This window comes from Colossoma macropomum, unplaced genomic scaffold (assembly GCF_904425465.1).
Source record: "Colossoma macropomum unplaced genomic scaffold, Colossoma_macropomum, whole genome shotgun sequence".
In the NCBI taxonomy this organism is placed as follows: domain Eukaryota; kingdom Metazoa; phylum Chordata; class Actinopteri; order Characiformes; family Serrasalmidae; genus Colossoma; species Colossoma macropomum.
The window spans coordinates 34925553-34952551 of NW_023494802.1; the positions used below are offsets into that span (position 1 = coordinate 34925553).

Here is a 26999-nt window from a genome sequence, read left to right on the forward strand (position 1 = left end):
AGGCAAAACAGCAAATATTGTGTTTTTGTACAGATGTAAATTTAATACAGGGTAAACAGAATTGACTAATCACTGCTTTCTGTTTTCATTGGCATTTCACTTACTGCCCCAACTTTTTTGGGCAGTGGTTTCTAGTATTGATACATGGAGGCCTTAGTATAATATATTTTTGGTTTTATTATTAATATACGTGATGTGTATTAAGCTCTTTTTAAAATTACCAGATTACCAAAATGCATTTCTGTTTTAACCCACAAGATACCGTTTCTTTCTAGAGAGACCAAAGTGTCTTTTAGTGAAGGGATTAGGGATGGTTAGATAGTGTAATGGATTACACCCTCTCCAATATCAGCTTTCAGGCAGGACAGAAAGCATCATTATAATATAATAAGGCTAATTAAGCCTAGTTTTGTTGGAACCACCATCAGCTATTACTACTACTAATAATAATAATGATAATAAGTAGAGTGTTCAGTAATTGTTTAAATCAAGTAAACCTGTTTAAACTATACAGTTATAGGGAACGATATTATTTATTACTGCATTGTTATTATGGTAGCAGTGGCATTCAAGGCACTGCTATGCAGTTGTCATCTAGTGCTAAAAGAAGCAGTAGTGGATCTGTGCACTCCTTGGACCAGTCTACATTCTGGTGCACGTATCTTTCATGTACTAGTGCTTCGTGACTTTATTCTCACCTGGAACAGAAAAAATATAAAAATAAAGCTGCTTAAACAACACAATGAAGAAAAATTCACAAGACACAGCTCAACTTCAAGAAGAAGTACTTGATGCTGTTACTTTACGTTATATTAGGTCAGCGTTAACGTGAAAAAAAAACAAAAACAAAACCATGATGTGTTTTAATGAATACGTTTCTTTCTTCCATTATTTTTTAGCCTTATGTTGGTAGGGTATAAGGGCAATATTTAATGGTGTATAGCGCCACATGCTGCTTGTTTTGGGTGACACCTGCACATGTGCATTTCAATAATGGTATGTCAGTCAGTCAGTCAGTGACTCAGTTAGAGCCATCGACTCTTGTAGGCTGGCCACTTGGTGAGATTCAAGTGTAAACTTCGTTAGATAAAACAAGTTTTTGTGGTCAAAATTAATAAATCATAATATATTGCATTATGTCATTTTGCAGTGCTTAGCATATCACATGTTTAAATTTTGCAGAAGAATTGCATTGTGACTTCCACACCTAGCAGAACCCTTAGTGGTTATAAAGTTGTGAGTACAGAGTTAAATGACTGTCTCAATGCAGGAGTTTCCCACTTGCCTCCCAAATTCCCAAACACATGCAAATACCCACCTAATTACACCACAAACCACCAAACAACATCTGTTGAACTGCCACAGACAGATAAAGTCAACTGCTGTATGACTGTGTATACAGTGAGAGTGCTTAACATCATAGCTGAAAATAATCATTAGCTGTTCTATTAGTTAGCTGAAAACACTCTTCAAGCGGTGGAAGAACCGAAGTGGGTAAACTGAAGTCTAGAGTTATTATTGTCGTTTTCCTATATGTTCAATTTACAATACATAACAACTTTTTTAATTGTAATTAAATTTAACTACATAGGTACAGAATTAATAGCACAGTATATAAATCACTACATATACATTCAATAATTTTTTAATTTTGTAATTCTATGCAACTGCATAGTTAAATAATTCAAACATTGCCAGGTTCGAGTCTGCACTTCTTTCTGTTTTTTGTTTTTGTTTCGATGGTAATGATGCGGTGTCACTAATGAAGCATTAAAAGCTACCTGACTGCTAATAGCACCCCTTTATAGAACTTTCAGTCTGCTAAATGTGAGTGAATGAGTGAGTCAGTGGGTGAGTGAGTCAGTGACTCAATCAGTAAGTCAGTCAGTCAGTCAGTCAGTGAGTGAGTAAGTGAGTCAGTCAGTGAAACAGTCAATGAGTCAGTCAGACAGTCAATCAGTCAGTAAGTCAGGTAATCAGTCAGTGAGTGAGTGAGTGAGTCAGTCAGTGAATCAGTCAATGAGTCAGTCAGACAGTCAATCAGTCAGTAAGTCAGGTAATCAGTCAGTGAGTGAGTCAGACGGTCAGTCAGTCAGTCAGTAAGCGAGTTAGTCAATCAGTCCATAAGTCAGTCAGTTGGTCAATCAGTCTGTCAGTCAATCAGTGAGTCAGTCAGTCAGTTGGTCGATCAGTCAGTGAGTCAGTCAGTCAGTTAATTTGTCAGTGAGTCAGTCAGTAAGTCAGTCAGTCAGTTGGTCGATCAGTCAGTGAGTCAGTCAGTCAGTTAATTTGTCAGTGAGTCAGTCAGTAAGTCAGTCAGTCAGTTGGTCAGTTAGTCAGTGAGTCAGTCAGACAGTCAATCAGTCAGTAAGTCAGTTACTCAATCAGTCAGTGAGTGAGTCAGTCAGTCAGTCAGTCAATCAGTCAGTGAGTGAGTCAGTCAGTCAGTCAGTAAGTGAGTTAGTCAGTAAGTCCAGAAGTCACTCAGTCGGTCAATCAGTCAGTAGGTAAGTCAGTCAGTGAGTTAGTCAGTCAGTTAATTTGTCAGAGAGTCAGTAAGTCAGTCAGTCAGGCAATCATTCAGTAAGTCAGTCAGTCAGGCAATCATTCAGTAAGTCAATCAGCCAATGTGTCAGTGAGTCAGTCGGTCAGTCAGTCAGTCAGTCAGTGAGTTAGTCACTCAGTGAGTCAGTCAGTGAGTCATTCAAAAGCCAGTTCCATGAGGTGCTCTACATCTAACAGAAAAGCTTTCCCTGAAACAGTACAATACACACTACAATAACTTTATATCAGATTTTACTCATAATAAAACTTCTTCTACTTACATCTTGATTTGAAGTTCCATACCTGACACTCCACATCTGACTATTTATCTGCTTCATACTCAAAAACAGAGCTTGTGATACAATTGTGATGAGCAAGGAAAATGAGTTGGGTTCAAGTGTGAGGTCTGTTTATTAATGCAAATCCAAGAATCACTGTCAGAGACCACAGCAGAGGTCAAGGCACACAACACAAGCATATCAGTAATCCTGAACACAAGTTCTAAAACAGGATAAACAATAAAATAGAAGGAAAGAAGAAACAGAACACGACTTAACACCATCAGGTTAGAAAACAAGGCATATAATTAAGACTTGAATTAAGACATCAAGACATGATATTTTGAGAAGAGCAGACAAAACAGGAACTCTTTATACAAAATCAGACTAATTCAGCAACAAGTTGATGATGAAGGGGCAGATTCAAATATCCACATTAATAAGATATATAAAATATGTTACAGACACAGTTAGTCTTTGAGATTAATTCATTTAGGTACTAATTGTTTTATTCAGGGAGAAATGCTGTACTTATTTGACTCTAGTCAATTCAACACAGTGCTTTTATGGAATCTTACACTGTACTGAAATGGCACTATAATATTGTATCTGCTTCTCATGCAGCCCCAGCTGGCCAGCCTGTGTGCCACCTCCTCCAGAGGGCAAGGCGTGGTGGGACACAGACCTGCACAGCTTGAAGAACCCCATGGTGACCCTGAGCCGGAGCAGACTCAGCCTAGTCCCAGCGCACAGCCGGCCCAAACACGTGGCCCAAACATGGAGGATGGTTCCAGATCTTCCACTGACAGCCCGTCACTGGGCAGCGTGGGAGAGGCAGGTCAGTCTAATCACCACAACTCTGGGTCCATCACTGAGCATTATAGGATTGACACTGCCATTCAAAAGTGTGGAATTAATGTTTCCAATAATATAAAACTAATAAGTTGGCTTGACAAAACCAAATTATTGTCCTATTGTTCTAATCTACACTCTTCTGTGCCATTTATCAGTAATGTACATCCATTTCAGTGCATTCAGCAAAGTCAACAACATCTGTAGGTACTGAAACATGTCATTGCTATAAGTGCTTAATGTGTTTTCAAGAGCTTGAAATAGACTCAGTACTGAAATATAGACCACCCCATCCCTAACTGTACTGTACATTTAAATATACAGAACAGCACAATGTAATGTGAGGCTGTGCTTATGCGTGCCGGAAAAAAGACTGTGTATGTAGGTCAATGCAGAGGGCATGAATGTGTGTGAAACACCATCATTACCTGCGTTCCAGTGATTTACTGATGCGATGACACAGTGTATGGTTAGCATCATAGCTGAAAGTAATTGTTAGCTATTCCATTAACCTTCACAGTGAAAGACATTTAAAGCAATGGAAGAACGCAGGAGAAATCAGTGGGTGAACAGACGGTGCAAACACATTCTCATTAAAAAAACACAGAAGCGTCATTACATTATTAAAAACATGACATTGCAGAGCACGAAGACCCTTTTACATCAGCCATTCCACTGAATATGATCTGGAAAGACGGATTACGCTGCATAGCCTACTGATATTCTGATCTTTAGGATGAATTCATGTGTCAAAACAGTCCCTTCATGTACTGTAAACACTGTGAACAGATGTTCTCTCCACTGGGTTTTGTTATCAGATGGTTACACTCACCAGCTTTGCGAAGCGGAAACGCCTCAAGATCCGCACACCCCGGACTTCAAAGCCATGGGGCAGGTTAAAGGGGACTGTAAGGCGGTTGTGTCCGGCCTGCTGTGTGGAAAATCCGTGAAATGGGAGGTGACCTTCGACATCGAGCCCTACCTGAAAGGCCGAGAGCGAGAGGAAAAGGTCCACGAAGATCTGTGGAATGAAACCTTCCATCACCTGGCTGCACGGTCCATCATTCAAGACTTTGAGCAGATGGCTGATAAGGAATGTGAGATTGAGCACGGTAAGTCATGAGCCCATACAGTCCTGGTGCATTCAAAACAGAACAGGGAGTAGGAAAAATCAACAGCTTTGAAAGCTGTAATTCCCACTTGGAAAGTCAGAGCTTCTCAGGAGCTCTGACTTCTCCTGGTTACATTACTTCAACATTTCAGAACTTACTGTGTGAAGTAAGAAAAAGACATAATAACATGTATAAAGTTTCTCTTTAAGGGTTACATAATATAAATAAATGTCATCTATAAATGGAGATACTACAGTAATCGGAAGGTTTAGTTGGTCTTTGCAAAATTTGATCTTCATCAGACAAGCAGTAGCTTATACTAAAGGTGTTTTTCCACTAGGCAATACAGTACATAACTGTATGCTCATTAATCTGAACCCAGAGCTCTCACATGAGCCAATGTTAACAGTAAACCAGGGCTGCAGCTGGGGTGAGGCTGGGGGCTGGGGGGTGCCTCGGCCTTCTCACTTGGACTTCTAACTGCTTAAAAAAAAGCCCTCTGATACCAATGAACATGTTACAAAATGTAATTTTAGACAGGAAGAACCCAAAGGCACTGAGTTCTTGCATCCTCATGCCTTTATTCCATCTTAAACAACTAAACCTGACCACCAAAGCTCTCCTTTGATCATAATCTATTTTCCGTGGCCGCTTTTACCATAGCAACATTTACACAGCTTGTATCCCAAAAGGCAGGATATAAAGCAAAAACCTTGGATTGACGCTTTTTAAACCCCAACAGGTGAACACAGCTCGACTTAAGTTAAGTTTTTACTACAAGACGGTTAAGTATGAGGTCAGCAGTCATAAAATAGAAAATAAAATAGAAAATAAAAATAAAATTTCTCTTTTTTGTCTCCTTACTACAATGAAGTAGGCTAGCTGGTGGTTGACAGCCCCACTATAGTGGTATCTGGGACATAATGCTTCCTCGCTGCCTATTATTTGATGATATTATGTAGCTGTATGTTCATATAAAGTGCTTTGTACTTGTAGCTGGCATTGTAATTGCTCCTTTAATCGGCCTGCCAGATCTCGCTTCTCTGGTAGACTTTCTTTTTTGTTTCTCCTCCTGATAATGCTCTCCCAGTGTAGAGAGGCTGGAGACAAATGCTGTGTTCAGGAAGGGGGGCTAGGGGGGTATAGGAGCATGGCTTCCCAAGAGAATTTTTTTAATGGCCTCAAAATATTTATCATAAACTTTTAGAGTAGCAACAGCCAGAAAACGTATCAAAAATGGTTATTTGGCATACAGTAAATCAGTCTCTTTGTAGTTTTTATTAAGTACAGAGCTAGTATGACTTATCATATCCATCCACTTACAGGCACAGATCGAGCTAAGGTACTGAGGTCAAGCAAAGCTATCTCCTCTCTCTTAGATAAGTTGCAAGATCCTAAATATATTATTCAAAGACACAGATTATAGATCAGTTCAGTCTCAGTTGGTGCAACCAGAAAGAGTGTGTAGGCATGTTTACTGAGCTAGGTGACAAAATGTCATGGTTATAGCGACAAATATATTTTCTCAGTTAAGGTTAATTAAATTCTGTATTAATTTTAATTGAAAGCTAAAGAGAGCTGTAAACAACTCTCCCTCACTTTCATCTTAATCACTAACCTCCTTCAGATCTGCTCCTTCTGCCCCGTCAGTCTCCTTCAGCTTCTTTCTCTCCCGCTCTTCCTGTGTTTACTAATACACCATTTTATTTAACTCGGGTTTACAACTCAACGAAATAATGAGAGATCAAGTGATTACATTTTTTTTGTTTTAACTGGCAAAAATCTTCTCATCTTACTGGCCTTTAACAGAGTTACCGACTCATCACTTCATTTCCATCTACAGGTTGAGGAATTGAGGGATCTGAAACTGTGTTATGATCAACGCTATATGACCTTTACACTGACATTAACTTACTGTAAACAACATTATAGGGCAAATACTGGTGTAGCCGTTTCCAAGTACTGAAGGGGAAAATATAAAAACAAAGCATATAAAGAGCTGTCAGTAACGCTATTATCTCTCTCGCTCGTTCACACTCTCACTATGAAGTGAATTAAACAGCTAGCTAACTTATGTTAGCATTAGCCTAACCTGTTTCTTTGCCTGACCTAAACTGAAAGTTAGCTAGCTAACAAGCAACTGAGTAAAAACCCAACAGCCAGCTATGCTGACCATAATTCACCACAAATTCATATTGTGGCTGGGTATCTTCACTCTGTATGTTAAAGATTTTAAATAAGGTCTAATGTTTATTTTAGTGAGTTTATAGCCAAAGTCCTGTTTTTAGCTTTAGCAGTTGCTGAATACTGTGCAGTGAGAGTAAAACCGGAGACCCTCACTCAGGTCTGAGATGACTGGCTTACAACTTACGAGGTCTGACATGACTGGATGAACTCGGTGTTCCACTTTTCACATTACGTTAGTTAGCTAATCTCTGGTAGCACTGCAGAGGCAGCACTGCATAACAGCCGCAGCGCCTCCCGCAGTTTGCACCCTGCTATTACAATATATTGTGAAAACTGGCCTAGTGACGCCTGTGGTTGAAAGGTTGTATGCACCTGATGGTTAACCAGTAACTTCACTCCATTTGGGTGCTTGGTGAAAGATACACCCACCACATGCAGAAAGAAAGGAGGTCTGGAGAAAACATATTCTGCTTTTTCACTGCTATATTAAAAAGGACATAGATCACATGGCAGTTTATCAGGTATATTTTTTCCCCCGTCACCTCCAAGTTTATCTTTTTATCGGTCACATCTTGTAAACTCGTGTGTCTCCAGTTACCCACTTGTAAATATGACTTTGTTGACTGTTCAAGTGCAAATTACCAGTAGAAAAATTCCTATTTCCCAGCTTCTGACACCACTCGAGCTCAGCATTCTATCACCCGGATCATGTAAATGGTTGAAAGATTTCAAAGACATCCATAGTTTCTTTATTTTGAAAATGTTTAATATGAATACACATGCTAGAAGATTAAATACAGCAAGCAGCAGCAGTCAAAAAACTATTTTTTCCAATAAGGTGCGACATCTGCTTGGAAAATCCACCAAAATCACAGAGATGTGTATCTGGACATGACTAACTTTATTAGACAACAGCTTGTTGAGTTTGGTGCAAAACAGTTGATAATTCTTTTAATATATTTTGATAATTTTTACAATATAATTGAATAAAAATTAATAAAGGAATTTGTACATGATTTCATGGGCATGACGAGCACATGCCATGGGCAACATAATACCTGCACATACGCAGGTATTATGCAGACCTCGGGTTTATACATTCAAGTGTCATGTATTCAGAGTTTATGTGGCCATTGTATCTACACTGATTATCTTACCTCTGTTTCAATATACTGGTTTTAACAAGTTCTAATCCTCTTGCCCTTGTCATTTCCCCTCAGGGGGGAACCCCGGCGCCATCTTAAGGGCTGTTCCATTACTTTATTAGCTCAAGTGAAGGGTGTTAGATGAGCACTCGGAGGGGCGAGGGATCAAGCGAACACCAGTATCGATTTCAGCAGCAGAACTTCCCAGAATTCATTGCGGCCTGACGCATTTCCCTCATCAATCCTGAAAACAATGGCTGATAAAGCTGTTTATAAGCCATAGCAATAAACTATTTTAAAATGCTCAACATTTCAAAACCATAACATTAAATATTCTGGGCTTTAGGTTACAACTGATACAACTTCATCACTTTCCTCTGCCAGCTGGCTCGTTAGCATGCTAAAGGCTATACGGCTAACAAGAACAAAAAGAAAGGCATGATTCTACATCAAGTTGATAAAAAGACAGAGCAGTTACTCACACACGTTGTGTATGTTATGCTCAAAGTTCTTAAAAAACGTTTTGCATTGCAAAATTCACATGCCTAGATGATTAGCTCACTGTGGCTAACACAGGGACAGTTCTTGCAAAATCTGCCCCAGTTGGACAATTCTGGAGCAATCACATGACTTTATTTTTCCCTTCAGGTTCTGGTAGGCGGTATCAGCTGTACGCCATGCAAACCAGCAAGGCCTGCAACATCCTGAGCAAATACACAGCCTTTGTGCCCATCGATCTCGACAGCAATGAGTATTTACTAACTTCCATTGAGTACCTCCACAGCGGTGAGTCATGCCTCTGTTTCTCTAATGAGCATTACACTTTCTGTCAATACGCTTCCTCACATGAAAGAAAGCAGGGCGCTTCGCTAACAACCCCTTTCACATGAGAGAAGAAGATTGAATCCTAGCTCCGGATTTAAACCATGAGTCACACGATGCTCACCAAAAAACGGTTTTATAAAAGAAAAACAAATATTTGTACTGGCGCTGAATTGGCTATTGGCCCCTTAAGCTGCAAGAAACACTTCAGTTCCTCACTCTGTACAACCATGAAACTTAGTTATTAGTTTTAAAGTAAAATATTAAATAGTTTAAATATTAGTTTGGAATGACAAGTCCTAAGATTTACAACTAATTAATAGTATTTATGAAAAAATGAAAATGATTTGTATTAACATTAACCACAGACTTTTCTGCTAACTGTAACAGCAAAAATTGCTAAACAGATCTCCAGTTTTGTCACTTTTTATTTTTTGTATAATAGTTATCCTTTGCATCGTGTTAAAATTTCATGATGAATGATAGAACAGCAAAAGTCTAGTTATATTAATTTCTATTAGAAGTTAGGAAGGTTTTTTCTTCTCCTGTCAACTTGCCATTTTGAAGATATGAAGTTTTGTTCAGACTGTGATGATATTAAAGGGATATTCATATTATTGTGAAAAAATAATGTTGAATAAAGGGTGAGCACTTAATGCGGATGATGCATCTAAAAGAAAATCTGCATTCATGGGCTCACACAATCCTGGAATGGTTTATCAGGAGAGTCAGGGGAATTCCCAGTAAGCCGGTAGAGTTTTGGTTTGGTACAGCGGGTTAATGAATAAACTCACAGCACAAGAACATTTAAACTGTAAATGTCACACCCAAATGTATATCTGTAGTAAAGTAGGCGCCCTCATCTCAAGTGATACAGTTCCGGGACTGTAACTGAGACTCGTACAGTGGATAGAGACTAGATGAAGCTGAAATTAGCTTCATTTCCCCTTTTCATCTTAAATGATGTAATGGTTATGTTCAGATGCCTGTACATACGTTACTTCAGTTCATTGAGTCATTACAGGTAAGACATAAATAGACCATAAACATGTTTCATTTCCTGCTGTGGCAGTATGCTTTAGCCGATGATGATTAGGTTAAGGTGTTTAAGATTGCTGTGTTGTTTTTCCTTGTCTTCACACAATCAGTGGGAAGCGGTGGAATATGTAGAGTGATGACTGCATGGCTGTTAGGAACAGCCTATAGCCTGATGTAACTCCAGGTCTGAAAACAGGTCCCACTCCAGCCCTGGCCTTACTTAAAGGATTTATTTGATCTGCTGTTCAGTCTTGACTCCTTAAATAAAAATTGACAGTTTTTTTTTCTCCCTAAAGATTGCAGCATTGTCCATCTCAAATTCTTTTAAAGGAAATCAAACATGTAAACGTGTTTGGGTGCTCTAGATGTGTGGATTTTTTTGGATGATGCATGCAGTTCTAGTATAAACCATTATGCATGCTCAGTTTGAAATAAATACTGTTATTTTTTTACTTTGAGTACATATATGAGCGTGTACTTTTATACTTCTACTTGAGTAAAAAGTCTTTCTTCAACTCTTACTTGAGTATTTTTTACTGAATTACTAGTACTTTTACTTAAGTAAGGGACTAGTTTACCTCTGCCTTCTCTGTGATTAATAAAACAGATGATGGTTTATTGAACAGCTGAAAATAAGAGCTTCCAGACTGCCTTTATTTAAGGTTGGTATTTTTTCATTTTGTCAGTTTTCTGAGCCAAAAAATAAAAAACAAATGAGCTTCTTGAATACTAATAGTTTCTGTAAGCGGCTGTCTTAACTAGTCAGCCAAAGGCAACAGCTGTTTAAATGCCTGCCTGTGCCACCATTTATCCTTCTTTGTAATTCTGATGTTATCGTATCTACGTAGCTGGATTCATTTCCTGCTCTCTTGAGATTCCTTTGGGATCCAAAGTACAACAGTTATTACAGAAGAGGAAACCGAGATGAGCTCCTCGATGACCTTGCAGTGCTTCTAGGACAGAACAAGCAAGACATCAAGCAATATAGCCGTAATGCCTACTTAGACATGACAGATTCTAAATTTAAATATATAATAAAGAGTCATAGGTAGACAGATAAAAGTTATATACAGTCATGTGGAAATTTGGCTAATTATTGGAGTAACTAAATGTTAACAACCTCAACACACCTTTAATTGTTCCTGTCAGGTTGCGTGGAAATTATATTGCATGCAACTGACAACATGCAAATAGCTGCATCAAAGTACTTGTATCCCTCCTGCCGTTTATGATTTGGAAAGGATGTAATTTATGGTGATTCTGACAGCACATGATGCTACCTGTGCTCTGTTTTCCTTCTCAGGGGAAGAACTGAAGAGAGGCTCACACTCAAGTTCGCGCTCTGGAAGCAGGAAGAGCCGTGGCTACTCTGTAGGCCTCGGACGCTCTCAGTCTGGCCACTTGCCTGAAGGAGATGAAGAAACACCGCTGCTTCGTAAGACCCATCCAGTGATGTTCAACATAAATGTAGAATTAGGGCAGAGTACATTAGCACAGCAGTCATAGGTTGAATGAAAGATGAAGGATATTTGTCCACATCCACAACTGACCACCTGACCGAGGTAAAGAGACTGGAGGGGTGCAGTGCAAAAATTTATTCATTCAAAATAATTCAAAATAGTTCATTTATAAAGTCATTTTATCAGGTGAAATGATCTTATTCCACTGGCAAAGTGGACGAATATTATCTAAGTAGATAAAACCACTTAAACAAGTGAAAATGTCTAGAAATTGGCTGAATAATCTTATAATATTCTTATATCTCATTATTATATCTCATTATAAGACATATTAGATATATTGATTTTGGCTGATTTAGGTGCTAGGGTATCATATTTCGCAGTGTGATATTTTGTTATACAGATTTTAAGTATATAACATGGATATTGAATCATGTTACTCATTTAAACTAATTACTGAGACAGGCTCACAAACAGAATTTCAAGACATTTTTTCTTTTCTAATTTTCTAATAAAAATGAACTGAATAAGATAGAACTGAATCAAGATATTTTGCCCCATTTCAACAACTACTGTAAGCTTTCTGCTAAACAACATTCACTATACAATGGCCCAAAAAAGTATTTGGACACTTCACCCATTTAACCACTAGTCAACTTTAATAAGGTTCTGTAGATGACTTCATAAAGTGTTTAACAAAATGATATTTGTTTCAGAGTAAGACATTTTTAGCACAATCTCAAACTGATGGTAGACTCATTTTGTGGAGTGGAATTCCAACCAGACTGCACTAAGGCTACTGTAAAGCACAGAGGTGGAAACATCAGTCTGGAGCTGTTTTTCTTACAATGGTTTTAGTGAGCTTGTGTTCATTGAAGGAATCCTGATGAAATGTATAAAGGCATTCTGGATGCAAACGTGCAGAAAAGAAATAATGATCTGAAACTCAGTAGACACTTTTTGAAAGAAAATGAGTCTTGGAATGGTCTGTTTAAAATGACATTCGCCTTGACATTTTGTTCCAACACAATGAACTTAATACATTTTTAAGCATAACACAAATGTCCAAATACATTTTCGGGCCTGTTCATCTATTTATTCAATATCTATTCATTTTGAAAAGAGATTTTCTTTTTCTCTGAAGTTATATCATAATTTTTGTAGTATTTTTTTAGTTCAGTAAACTCATTTTAGTCTATGGGGAAAAAAAAACAAATGATCTTCTTGAAAATCACATACTGTTGTAAACAAAAACATTCCACAGCCTATACATTTTGTCCCATGTACTTTTATCGCCACTATTTTTGGTGCTACATAGAACCATTGTTAAGAAGAACCATATCGTCACTTTCCAAAGAAAAACAAACATCTCCAAAACATAACTTTACGAAGAAGGCAAAAACATTCTTTCTTTTTTGAATGTAGGTTAATGTACAGAGATATTATTTCAGGTAAATGTGGAGCATTTCTGTTGGTCCGTTCATCATTTTCACACAATGTAAAGGGCATTAAACAATGTTCCCTTCACTAAAGAACCCTTGAAGAGCTAAGGATTGCTCTGAGGGTTGTACAGTTTCAGTAGCTGAAGTTGTTATGTAATAATGTTAAAGTTTAATTGTAAACTTATTTCATGTGACATCAGTTTAATATCTAATATCTAATCTACTCTATTCAGAAATGTTTCTTGAGAAATTAATAACTCGCACTTAATAGTCATTTTGACTGGAATACGAATATATAAAGGGTGGTCTCTGACTTTTGCACAGGAATGGAGTTTGTACAGTACTGTGCAAAAGTCAGAGACCACCCTTTATATATTCGTATTCCAGTCAAAATGACTATTAAGTGCAAGTTATTAATTTCTCAAGAAACATTTCTGAATAGAGTAGATTAGATATACGTTAATCCACTTGCATAGAGAATGAGAAAGTCAAAAGAAAATAAGTTTAAAAAGGTGTTTCCATTTGAACTGGAGTTCAAAAAATGATAAAAAAATAAAGAAAAATGGGATTCCTAACAACCATGCAAGAGCTGGTAGACCTACAGAACTGTCCCATCAGATCAACATTAAAGCTTTCATCTTTCATCAGAGAGAGGAGAAAATCAAGCTCCACTCCTGCTTCAGATCTGAAAACATACACAGGTGTTTCCGTCCTTCCACTGTGAGAAGACAACTCAGTGCTACAAGTCTGAAAGGATGTGTAGCTGTCAAAAAGCCCTCACTGAGAAAATGAAATAGACAACAAAGAAGAACATTTGAAGCTGCTGGTCTTCTCAGAATAATGGACTGACCACCCCAGAGTCCAGACCTCAACATGACTGAATGTGTTTGGATTAATTGGCTCGTGAGAAGCAGAAAGTGCCACCAACTTCTAAGACTGAACTTTGAAGGTGTGGGAAAATATCCCTGCAGATTTCTTTCACAAGCTATAATGAAGGCCAAGAGTGGACACACTAAATACTGAAAAAATGATTGAGGCTTTTTTGTGATTTCCTGTAAAATATATGTTTTGCTTGTATTTAATAGCCATTTTACCAGGAAGTTAAATAAATAAAGGGTGGTCTCTGATGTTGGGTGAGCTTATGTTGGGAACCAAAATATTGGTGTGTAATGAATGAAGTTAAGCTTCTAAAGAGGCCAAATGTTGTTTTTTAATTAGACGAAGATGGCACTTCTCCCTGTAGCACTCCATCATCAGCTGGATGGGAACGATGCACCTTTCCAGAAGGTGAGTTGTTGCTTTATTAAGTGACACAGCTGCTTTCCACATTCAGTTCACATTGATTCCTTAAGAAAGAATATCCAGGATACTAGCAATAAAACCCACACTCACAAAGACAAAGAACATCTCTTCTCTCATTTCTCACTGTTTAAAATTACCCTGCTGTGAGCTACTGTTCCTTCAGGAGCAATGCAGCATGTGTGACACGTTCTGGCCCTGTGTCTTCTGAGTGCGAGCTGTTAGAATGTGTGTGTGGGAGGTTAACCTGCCGCTGCTTCTCTCTCTTTTTCTCTTTTTCTCTCTCTCTTTCAGCCTCTCAAAGGAGTTCGTCGGTGACCTCCGACCACTCACAGAGATCAGTGGAAAGCCTCTTCTCCGCCAGGTGGGTAGAGAGAGAACGAGAGAGAGTAAAAGAAGTAGCGTTCTAAAAGCTAGGCTGCAGTCCCAGGTGGGCTGAATTTTAACCGCTCTGTCGTTGAAGGCTGTTCCAATCAGAAGGATCCTTCAAATTGGCTAAGTGCACAAGATGGTGCGGTTTAGCTTCTGATATAAGCAGTGGGTGCATAACAACATCTGCTGTTGTCTTAGTTGGTTCTGCACAAAGACTTTCTACAGGAGATTTTAGCAGATCAGCCAAAGATCACAATCAATGTATCGGATCGTTCGCCACAGATGAGCAAAAGAGACTAGGGCTTCAAAATATATGTAGTATATACACTTAAGTCATGGGACAGGAACTAGTATCGTGTAGGACCCTCTCTAGCCCGGTGAAGTGCAGCAACTTGATGTGGCATTGATTCCACAGGTGGACGGAGGATGTCTGGAGGGACGTTGAGCCATGCTGTCTGAATAGCCACCCACAGCACTGTGGTGTTTGTAGGTGAAGGATTTCGGGTGTGAATGGACCTCTCCACCACATCCTATAAATGCTTGATTGGGCTAATGACGGGTGAACGTGCAGGTCACACCATTCATCAGAACTCTCCAGAATGCTCCACGAACCAATTCTGGGCAACTTGGGCCTGATGGCACGGTGCATGAAGTCCATGAAGGGACTGCAAATGGTCACCAAGCAGTGAAACGTAGCAGTCACTGATCAATGACTTGTTTAGGTGGTCCAGTGGACCCAACACATGCCATGAGAACACACTCCACACCAGTATGGAACTACACAAACCCTACCATCAACCCGAAACAATTGGTACCGTGACTCAGTGAACCACACCACATGTTGCCAGTCTTCTAGGGCTCCAGTTAGCAACCTCACAAGCCCAGGTCAGGAGCTGTGTCTGGTGTTGTGGTGTTAACAGAGGCACTCTGGTGGGTCTTCTGCTCCCATATGCCATGGAAGCTAAAGAATGTTGCACTGACCTGCAGGATAGGCATGTGGGGCCTCCTGCATTGAATGTGGATGTAATTTCTGCCAGAGTTGCTTGTCTGTTTGCATGGACAATTCTAGCCAGAGGCCGCCAGTCACGATCATTAAGCATCTGTGGGCGGCCACTGTGCTGTCCACTGTAGATGGTGACGCCTTCTATCTGGCACTCACTATCATGCCTCGTTCAAACTCAGAAAACTCATGTCACCTTGCCATGAGCATGCTGGCCAGTGTTCAACCTCACTCACAAGATAACACCTCACAACCTCTACAGGTGTGAGCGTTCTCAAGCCGGCTCCTGAGATAACACCACTTCATAATCAATTTACATACTGCTATCCCATGATTTTTGGTGTGTCAGTATCTATCTATCTATTTCTCTCTCTCTCCCCCTCTCTCTCTCTCTCTCTCTCTCTCTCTTTCTCTCTCTCTCTCTCTCTCTCTATATATATATATATATATATATATATATAAATATACATATATCAAGTCTATGTTAAATGGAGCTAGTCTTATAGAGTTTTCACACTCAAATCCCAATACATTACCAGCATACCGTTACCATTGATGTTAAGGCTTTGTATTCTTGAAACTTGCGGCCCTTAAATGCTTAAACGCTTTTTTTTGGGGATGCACACATTCACACCTGCCACAAAAGTCATGTTAAACAGGCTGTGACGCAGAGGTGGTCGATATGGCAAAATGTAATATCACAATACTTCAGGAAGTTTTTTTGCCACATTTTAAAAGTACTTTCAAAATCCAATGAATCCAATTACTTGTATTCAACATTTCACATGCCGTGCTGCACCAAATCACTAATAAGATGTTACAAGAATGCAAAAAACTAGAGAGAAGCTGCAGATGGTGCTGCCATGCATAAAAATGATGCAGCATCACCAGTGAACGTATATTTGACAGTAAAATATTTTTTCTTTTACTTATCGGTATTGATCAGAATGTCTGAATGATGAGAAATACATCATTGATCGTGGTCAGATTCTGCTAAATTCTCATGTAGAAAGTCACCAGCTGAGACACTGGCAGATGATGTTATGCACACACTGCTTATATGAGAAGTGTATGCAGTCATCTCATGCAACTAGTCACTAGAGAGCATTTGCAAAAAAACAGGAAAAGGCATCCCATGGCCATGTTGTTGACATTCCATCCGCATAATTTGTGTGAGCAGTCAATGCCGGCTATGGCAAATCAATATATCAAGAAAAGTCAGTTTGATCAGAGGTGTTGATCCGTACCTGATCGATATCTTTGAGTCCTGATTATGCAGTATCGCCCTTGATAACATCCAAACATCTATAATTACCTTGTAAATACTGCACCAGAATCCACATTGCAAGTAAGCATACAAATCGCTAGACAAATTGTTTCGTCTGTGGGTGAGGGTCAGTGATATTCTGTCTTTACCATCAACTACACCATTGTGATAAAGAAAGTGCTGTATCTAAGTTTGATGTGGTTATTCAGTGACGTTATTGCTCTCTTGTTTAACAGGCTGTAAATTGAATGCACCTGCTTGTGAGTTGAGCAGTTTTAGTTTGCAGCATAACACTTAATTACAAACAAATTAATGCTTTGCCTGCCACGTTATTATCATTCACATCAGCAGTATTTTCTCCATTAAATACTTTCTCTTTTCCAATGAAGTGGGAGTAGTAAACAATCCATTTTGTATTATGTAATACAAACAAGGAACCTTCAGAAGACGGTGCTACAGAGGACCCTTCTTTTTCAGCTGCAACCTAGCTTTTCAAATACAGCTAAAGAAAACACGAGAGATGGCGAGAAAGGAGAGCAAGGAGTGAAGAAAATGAAGGAGGAAAAAGAAAGAGAGAAATAGAAGGACGAAAGAGAAAGGGCGAGAGAGAGAGAGAGAGAGAGACAACCAAGGAGATACAGACAAGAGACAAAGGAAAAATATGAATAGATGAGTGGATAAATATAACAATGGGAGCTTCTTTTGGACATACAGTCAAGTGATTACATCCTACCATGCTCTGGTGTGTATAAAAATGCTGAGCAGGCCCAGCTGACCGTAGTTTTGGATCAAGATGCTAAGAGGAAAGATCTAAGACTGTGTCTAAAACCACATCCTACCACTACACCCCTAAATGTGCTGCTATTGGTGGTACCCTTTGGATATCGCAGCTGTCGGAACAAAACCTCATATTTCCATCTTTGTTGTTTTTCAGTTTTTGACATGATTTAAAAGTGCCTTCTGCACTTTACATTGTGTTTCAATTTCATGACGAATGGACCAAAACAAACGGCTCAGAATTACTTGGAAAGAAGTCTGGTTCCATTGACTTACACTAAAAGTACAGTTTTTTCCTTTGTCATTTTGGAGATACATATATTACTTAGTATGGTAGTATGCTGTTTTGGACGCAGCTTATTTGACTTTGGAAGAGGGTTCATTATTAAGGAACAAATGGCAGGAGCTTCAGTCACAAAGACTGCTCAACTGGCTAATGTTTCACTAGGAGCAGTGACATCAGTCAGTAAAAGTGTTGAACATTGTGGCCGAAAGCACACATTCAGTGACTGTGATGCTTGTGCATAAGTGTGATATGTAAGGAAAAACAGAAGAGCAACTGTTCCTCAGGCCACTGAATGTCCATGTGGGGGTCATTTTGCTGGCATAGTTTGAGTCTTGTCTGCTTAGAGGGAAGAGTCAGAGCAAATCAATACAAATTGTTATTATGGCTCATCATCTTTAACATATCTATCCTGAGAGAAGTAGTCTATTCCAGGATGACTCTGACCCCATCCACAGGGCACTGAGACGTCACTGAATGGTTTGATGAGTCTGAAAATGATGTATATCATATGCTATGTTCTTGGCAGTCACAAGATTGCAACCCATTTGAACAACTGTGACAGAGTTTGGACTGACATGAATGACAGTGACAGTGAATCAACAGAACACTAATTGAGGGAATATCTTTTAGAAGATCCCTCCAGTACAGTAAATGAGACTTGTAGAATCCATGCCCAGGCACATTGAAGCTGTTTTGGTAGCTGGTCCAACAGCTTACTTAGATGACAGCAACACATATTGGTTTTAAGGGCATTACACAGCATTGAAGAATGAGATATTAGGGGAGGACAATGACCCCAAACATAAAACCAAAATAACAAGACTAGTTTCTAAAAAGAGTGAAGGTGCTTGCATGGTCTAGCCAGTCCCCTGACTTGAATCCCAGTGAAAATTTATGGAGTATTTTGAAATTGGGAGTCCATCAGAGGAACCCTCATGATGATCAAGATGGTTTGGCAGGAAGAGCAGGCCAAAATAAAATGACAGCGCTTCAAAGAGCTAATTCCTTCTTACAGTAAACATCTCAAATTCACCTAAACATCTCTGTAATTGCCAAAAACAGCTTTGCAACAAAGTAATGTTCATAATTTGGAATACTTTTTTTCCTATTTAGTTTTTTAAACATGTACGCTTACATGTACATACTTTTTCATTCATATTTCAAGTGCATCGTCAAAAGACATAAATTTGAAGTGGATGTATGCACTGGAAGATAGAAGCAGGGAGAACTACAAGTATACAGAGAGAAATCCACAAAAAGGAAGAAAGGTTGAAAATGAAAAGAGAGAGAGACTGTCAGAGTGACAGACTGTCAGTCCTGTTACTCTTTATCTCTTCCACTTCACACAGTTGTAAGTGTCACTCATTTTGTAAAGAAAAAAGAGGAAAAGTTGCTGAAAACCACTCAATAAGAGCCTCAGCACTCTGCTCCTCAAACCAGAAACTGGATTCTAATGGCTAAGATGCCTGTACTCTTACAGGTGAGAATTCTCCCAGAGTGTCTACAGAAAATGTTTTCATCTTCCAATCTGAAGTGATTTGTTGGTGTCTTTTTATTGCTCTAATGTTTACCTTGCAATATGCAAAAAGGGATACAACAGAAAACAGCAGAACAAAAGCTGACCCTAGACGAACTCTGACGTACACTGAGCTCAGATCAGTTATTCTGCAGTGTATCATTGCACTGTAACTAAATATAGTTTTTTAATAGTTGCATTTGCATGTTGATTGCTTGTCAGGCTGTTGCTTATATGAAACGAGTCCAGCATGGAAAGAGAATGAACTGTTGCACATATTAAATGCATTAAAGAACATATGAAGGCTGTTTAGATGATTCTGCTTGTAGATATAGGACTAATATGAAGACGTTATTGCTTTTGAGAAGGGTTTTCTCAAAGGCCCCTAGATATTAAATCTCTCAGTCTGGGATATGTAGATGCAGATAGTTTTACCTTCATGCTAGAACATGAGACATCCTGGGGCTTCCTTATAAAAACAGTTGGATCCAAAAGAGATGAATTTGATCTTCTCCTGATTAGATTGGATGCATTTCTCTGTAAATTGGCAGATATAATTTTCCTGTAGATCTCTAAATTTGTTTTGCTGCTACCGTACTATTGATGAGTTACATCATCAATAAAGATTAGTGAGCCCGTTCCAGAAGCAGCCTGTTGTTTTCCTTGGTCGAGGTGTTTGATGTGTGGTTTGATTTCTTTCTCTTTCAGACCATTACACATTGTTGTATTGTCTATGCCCAACGCTTCTGCAATTGCTCTGATTGATTTTCTCATTGATTTTCTGACTGATTGATTGATTGATGCAGTCTTCAAAGGTAAAACCCAGGGCTCAAACCAAGGGTAGATATTCAGAGCTATTCATTGTTTAAATAATCAATCTAACAATCTCCACACCTGTTATTCCAGTATTTTTACTCACTTAAAAACTGGGATATATCAGGTAATAAAAACTGAAATCCTAATCTATCGTCTCATAATCATCTTTTGATCTCAAACCCAAATGTCTTTAGTGTACAGCAAAAACAAAAGCCTCATTATCTACCTTGCCATTTCTTTTAGATGAGACTGTATGGTGTGCATAAATGGCCTTTGAAAGTTTCCTTACAGAAATGTCACATATATTTCACATGTGAAGTATAAAAAAGCACATGTTCACAAGTGATCAAACCTTTTTTTTCTCATGTTCACTTTCACATGATCACATAAAAATCTTATGTTTTTTTCTGTAAGGGTTTAAAGTACTTTCACACTGCTCCCAACCACCTTTTTCAATTACGGTAATTTGCCATCATCTAATCGACTGTAGCGAATCACAGTCCTTATTTTGCATATTTATGAACTATGAAATCAGCTGCTTTTTTTTTAAACTTGACTTTGTAAGTTAGAGTTTACAAATGCTCAGTTTTAGGGTGCAAGTGGAAGTACATTCAAAACAATGGGACCAAACTAATATGGCTCAAATATCTGTGTTGGTCCTTTTTTTTCTTATCCTTTTGCCTGTGTTCATTTCCATACAGAACCTAGCACAACCTGCAACCTACCAACAATAATTAATCTTGTCATATAATCATGAACATGCAACAGATGTGCAGTTTCATATTGTAAGTGTCTTTTGTTTATCTGATTACTACTGCTAACATAATGCTTATGGCGCAAGCACTTCTAAGCAGTTATCAGTGAATCCCTTAGTAAAATCTATCCCTGAATATTATTGGAGGAGCCTGTTAGCCTTTTAGTGATCTACTGGACTGTTACACTTCACAAAAAGGCTGTCAATCAAGTCAGTGTCAGAGAAAATCAAAATTAAAACTTGTCTTAAGGCAAATTCTGGGAAATATTTTTGGAAAGTGATTGAAAAGTATGAAATCTTTTTGACAGATATTAAATGGCAGTGCCTGGTCTTTACAAGTTACTCTGTTATAATACTTTTATATAAACCATTCTTAATTCTGACCACTTTCTATAAGAGCAAATTGAGAATGAATTTAATTTTTTATAAATCATTCAAATGCTAGAAATGATACCCTGGACATTTGCTGTTTATTGTTTGGTCTTTGCTCATGATGCATAAGGTCATGGTTTTGCCCGTCAGATCAGGTGGTTGTAAGTGTTTATTGATTGTTCTGACCTTGTCTGTGGTGTGTTGCTGCTAGAGATCCCTGTAGAAAGTTTCTATAAGGAGTCTTATTGATTGGAGGCTGCTTAAAGCAGTCATATGGCAGATTACAGCAGAAGAGAGGTTTTCTAATGAATAGTAAAAGGGTATTACTCCTCCACTGGTGAAGCATTTTTAATAGCTTTCTTGATGGCCTTTTGTCTGGAACCCATAAGGTTTGTTTCAGTCTGGGCAATGATGTTTCAAGTGAAGAGGCACTTCTTTAGCTGAAGTCTGGGTCATCTCCATAACCCAGCTGAAGTACCGTTACTCTGATCTAGTGATTGATTACCATATCAGTAAACAGCTGTCGTCATACTACATGCGCAGGATTTGTACATAGTGTTTGTATATGTAGGTTCTAGCTTGGGGCTTTTATTTCACATACATGAAGTTTGTGACTGCAAACACAAGCATTTGTGAGATCCTGCTGATGTGTATTGGGCTAATGGCAGTTTCCTCCCTTTCAAAGATGCACTTAAAACCAGCTTGAATGCTAATAGCTCCCCCTTGTGGAGAATCTTCAGTCTGCTAAACGTGAGCGAATTAGTCAGTCAGTTAGTAAGACTGACCAGCAGAACAGTAATATGACATCTCAAAATCTTAAAATTGACAGTATTTCACATTCCGAGCTTGATTTTCAATATAAACATGGCAAAAAAAAACACATTTTCAATTCATCCCTTAATAAACATTAAAACATCAATCTAATAATATTAGCTGAATGTTATACAATGCTAACTAGGATAGGGTTGGAATTGGTTGTGGTGCTAATGCTAACTTAGATGAATGACAGTACACGCTTGATTTAGGGTAACTGATGCTCCACTGAGACAAACTTATAGGATAAAGAGAACCCCCCACCTCCTCCACCCCATACTGGAGTACTATTTGGGCAAACAGCCATATCCTGTCAGTCGGTCAGTCAGTCCGTCACAAGCTAAGTCGATGAGGTTCTAAAAAAAGCTGTACCCCTTTCAGAACATTCTCGGTTCCTATTCCCATGGTTCCCATTGTATGGAAATAAAATCAAATGACTGTGCATGCAAAGCTTCATGCTGAGGAGAAAAGGTTGGCATTGGTATTGTTTGGCTACATTGTGTCAATCTACTCTCTCAGGTTGAGCCTGACTAGAACACGTCTCCTGACCAAGGCAGCCAGAGGGTTCATGTGCCGAGCTCAGAGCAAAACCAGCGACTCTGTTGGAGAGAGTGAAAATGACAACAGAGACTACATCCCTCTGGTTTGTACCCTTTCATTCATTTGGTGACATACAGTAATGTCTGAAATTCAGAAGCCACCTTTCATTTAATTTATTTATTTCATTAAGTTATTTATTTTTCAAGAGGAGATTAGATATAGGATAACATTCTTGCATTAGGAAAGTGAAAAAGTGGAAAGGAAAATAAGTGAGAATAACAGGAGATTCCAAAACTGGAGTTCAGAAAGAAAGAAAATGGGACTTGAGCAACCATGTAAGACCTCTTAAACCAAGGGTTCTCAACCTTTTCCACCCCAAGGCCCACCTGTTTATAACTACAGAGCACAGCTTATAACTACAGACTGAAAAAGATCAGATCATCAATTTTGTTTATCTTACCTAGTCCTCTGCAACATTTTATTTGTACATAAGTATTAGTATTTATATTGGTTATAATTTGACAATGTTTGATTCCTTGATTTTTCAGTTAGTCCTTTTTCCACTTATGTTTTTGTTACAAAATCACGTTGCCAGCACAAACTATTGCCTCCCCCTGAGTACAGGCCCACGGACCACCAGAGGGTGCATGGCTCACTGGTGGTCTGCAGCCTACAGGTTGAGAAACACTGTCTTAGACCACCAAAACTGTACCCATCAGATAAACAGTACTTAAAGCTTTCATCTTTGAGAGAGAGGAGAAAATCAAGCTCCACTCTTGATTCAGATCTGAAAGGATGTGTAGCTGTCAAGAAGCCGCTACTGAGAAAAGAAAATAGTTAAAAACAAAGCAGCAGCATTGCCAATAAACCAAAGATGCCAAACCTAAACATCATTGAATGTTTTTGGGATTACTTGGATTGTTAGAAGCAGAAAATGTAACCAACTTCTAAGACCGAACTTTGGTGGAATTCCTGTGGATTTCTTTGAAAAACTGTAAGCGAGTCTCCTAAAAGGAGGGAAGCTGTAATGAAGGCAAAATTGTTGAGGCCTCTGTGTTAAATATATGTTTCCTGATTTTTTGGGGTGATGCTGAAATATGAATATCATTTAGACTTTCTGATGAATAACTTTATGACTGGAAATTGAAGAGAAGTGAGAAGATTTAAATAGATCAGTCACTGATTAGCTTACCTACCAGCAAAATCAATGAATTGGTCCTTAATATACATATCATTATAATTTCATCATAGTGCAGAAAGCATAAAAACCTGGGCTTAGATCAGCATCTAACCATGGTCTCCATGAACAGTCTAAAATTGGTAATTGATTTGCATATTACAGCTAAATTAAAAGCCATGAGCTTTAGATAGATGAGTGATGAAAGCTCATAGTGAGCTTTCATGTACAGTCATATCTATAAGAGCCAGCTGTTTCATAGCTTCTAAATAGCCCGCCAGCATCCAGTAGCAGGCCTGGTCTTGTTACTCAATTAGGAAATAATAGGTCTTGTGACATTAAACAGGCTATGTTTGATATCCTAAACCTAATTAAATAGATGTCTTTTTAGTGTTTACTGTGTAACTCATTGATTGCGAGATCAGTTTAATGCAGTTCTTTTGAGGATATCCTCCTTTGTAATTGATAGCAAGGCATAGCAGGATCAATAAGACTGTTTAAGAAAAGGTCATAGAAATCAGCAAGTTACTTGACAGTTTACAGAGCTCATATATTCAGAGTGCCTTTACTACTGACATTCCTAACTGCACTGTGCTGTTTCCAAATCAGTTTATTCTGCACTGTGAATTAAATAAGCTAACCCAGTGGAGAAATCTGATCTTTCGTCAGTAGACTCTGCTGATAAAAAAAGTCCAGAGAACCAGTTTCTCAAAGGGATCTGTCTTTGAATTTTCACTTCCAAATCATTTTTCTTACTGTCTTAGCATACAATGAATTAAATCAGCATACAAATAGAGTAAGCTCGTCCTAAACCAATATCTCTACATAGACATGCAAAATGAAAAAGTCCCAGAAAGCAGTATCTCAAAGGTATCAGCCTGGTTTTGGCTTCCAAATGTGTTTATACAGTTTTAGCATAAAACAAATCAAATCAGCATACAGAATAGAGTAATCTGATCTCAGATCAGTATTTCTGAATAGACATTCCACAGGGAACAAAAGCCCAGATATTACTTTTTCGAAGATATCTTTGCAAAGCTTCAGATTTTGGCTTTTGAATTGAATTAGCTCCTAATATATGGATGTTTTATTTTTATTTCCTCCATCTGGATTGAATTAGCTTTTAAAATATGGATACTTCCCTGGCTGTTTTCCAGGTGTCTTTGCAGCTGTCGTGTGGTGCATTCATGCTGGATGGCGCTTTATGCGAGGCCATCAACGTGCCCATGGACAAGCTGAAGTGGACGTCCCCTTTCACCAGCCACAGGGTCAGCCTCACCCACCTGTCCCACCACTCCAGCAGCAGCAAGAGAACCGACAGCCTGGAGGTCCACCACAGCTGCTCTCCCCCACCTAAAGACCCTGACCTCAGCTCCGAATCGGAGGAGGCAGCACCTCATAGCCCAAATTCTCCCAACCTGGCCCGCAGCCCTCGAACCGAAAGCGGCTCTTCGCTTTTGGGCGGCCCCTCCTCCTCCTTATCAACTGATCCACCTCTTTCACCCAATAACTCCCAGGCTGACAGTGGGCGTGGCTCAGAGTCGGAAAACGTGGACACTCCCCAGCCCATCTCGCCCGGAGGCCTGCGGATGGTGACCCAGGAACTGGAGAGCATGGTGTGGGCCACGGCCGTGGCTTTAGCCTGGCTGGAGAACAACTCGGCCAGCTACTTCATCGAATGGGAGCTAATTGCGGCCAAAGCCAGCCTGTGGCTGGACCGGCAGACGGTCCCCGAGGGCCGAGACCTGGCAGCAGTGAAGGCCGCCGCCAACCAACTCTTCATCATCCTCAGACATTGGGATGAGAACCTGCAGCTCAACATGCTGTGCTACCACCCCAACAGTGTCTGACGGTATATAGAGCCCAATGTGTAAACTATGCTAATGCTGATTTTGTTTTTTTTTGTTTTTTTGTTTTTTTTTTGAGGGGATATTTTGCTGTAAAGCTTCAGAATGCTGACATTACATGTCTGTTTTGATTTGATGTGCACTAAACCTCCATGCAGATTTACCTTTTGTTTACCTTAGCCTCCCAAAAATGCAATTGATGGCAAAGAAATAGATACAACAGCTCGGGTCTTGCACTTTACTGTTTCTTTTCTTTTTCTTTGCTTCTTCTTTTGGAACAAAAACACCAAACCTTTCATTTCAGATCACTGCCTAATTATTCCTGAAATGCTACAGTGCTGCGATACCTTCTATGAGAGGCAATCTACCCCATTTGGAGTCTCATTAAATGCTGTCACTAGGCACTAATTCTGCTTGAGGTTTATCCTGACACTCTAGAACATTAAATCGGGTGATAATTTGATGGTAAATTATTCATAGCGAAGGTTATATGCAAACAAGTCAATGACCGTGACAGCTACTGTGTTGGACGTGAAAAAAGAACTGCTCCAGTGTTTTTTTTTTTTTTCTTTCTGATGGCACATCCAGTCAGTGACGTCCACAGTGATGTTGAAGCATGTTAGCGTGTGTTAATGTCCTGCGTTGTGGAGGGAAGCAGGCTGGAACAAATGTCAATCTGTCTGTGTTTGTCTCAGAGGTAATTATGTAAATATTTATTTTGTGAACTTCGTGATTGCTGCTTGCCATGACGAGTAAAAGCGAATCTCATCTGCTGCGAATAAGACTGTTGACGATCATCCACTTTCTGCGGTGTGATGGCATTTCTTGGTTTTCTCACTAAGGCACTGGAAGATCGATCAATTTGATTAATACTATCATTGTCAAAGGCAGCGTAGTTGAAATATTGTATTTAACATGCAGCGTATTTGATTGTCTTTGAGGATTTAAAAAGATGTCAAATTATTGCTGAGATGGCACTTTCTGTAGGTCAAAGTGCTCTCCAGTCTTAAGTGCCTGACCCAGCTGAACTTCTCCAACGAACTGTTACATTTTTTAATGCCACTTGAGGTTTATCTCTCATTTGTTGTTTACTAGTGTGTTTATGAGGTCAGTGAATCTATGGCTCAATGAAGTTTCTCGTTGTTTTATTTAGTCTCAAAACTGGGAAGCCTGTTTCCACTTTAACCATTTAGTAAATCAAAATTCATCACTGAGATAGGATTTCAAAATTATGAGATAGGTACAATAATGACCAAGTTAGTCATAGAGATGAGATACTCATT

At 39.0% G+C, this 26999-nt stretch overlaps 1 protein-coding gene across 1 annotated transcript in view; it reads left to right on the top strand.

The window, feature by feature from the left end:
- The window catches only part of vwa5b1 (von Willebrand factor A domain containing 5B1), a 93668-nt gene extending 67949 nt beyond the window's left edge, over positions 1-25719 (top strand). The window contains exons 15-23 of the mRNA XM_036591535.1: positions 3447-3660; positions 4493-4786; positions 8767-8904; positions 11282-11413; positions 14099-14167; positions 14474-14543; positions 22470-22472; positions 22672-22795; positions 25027-25719. Of these exons, the coding sequence (XP_036447428.1) occupies positions 3447-3660; positions 4493-4786; positions 8767-8904; positions 11282-11413; positions 14099-14167; positions 14474-14543; positions 22470-22472; positions 22672-22795; positions 25027-25719 (1737 nt within the window). The remainder of the gene's footprint in view (positions 1-3446; positions 3661-4492; positions 4787-8766; positions 8905-11281; positions 11414-14098; positions 14168-14473; positions 14544-22469; positions 22473-22671; positions 22796-25026) is intronic.
- The last annotated feature ends 1280 nt before the right edge of the window (positions 25720-26999 follow it).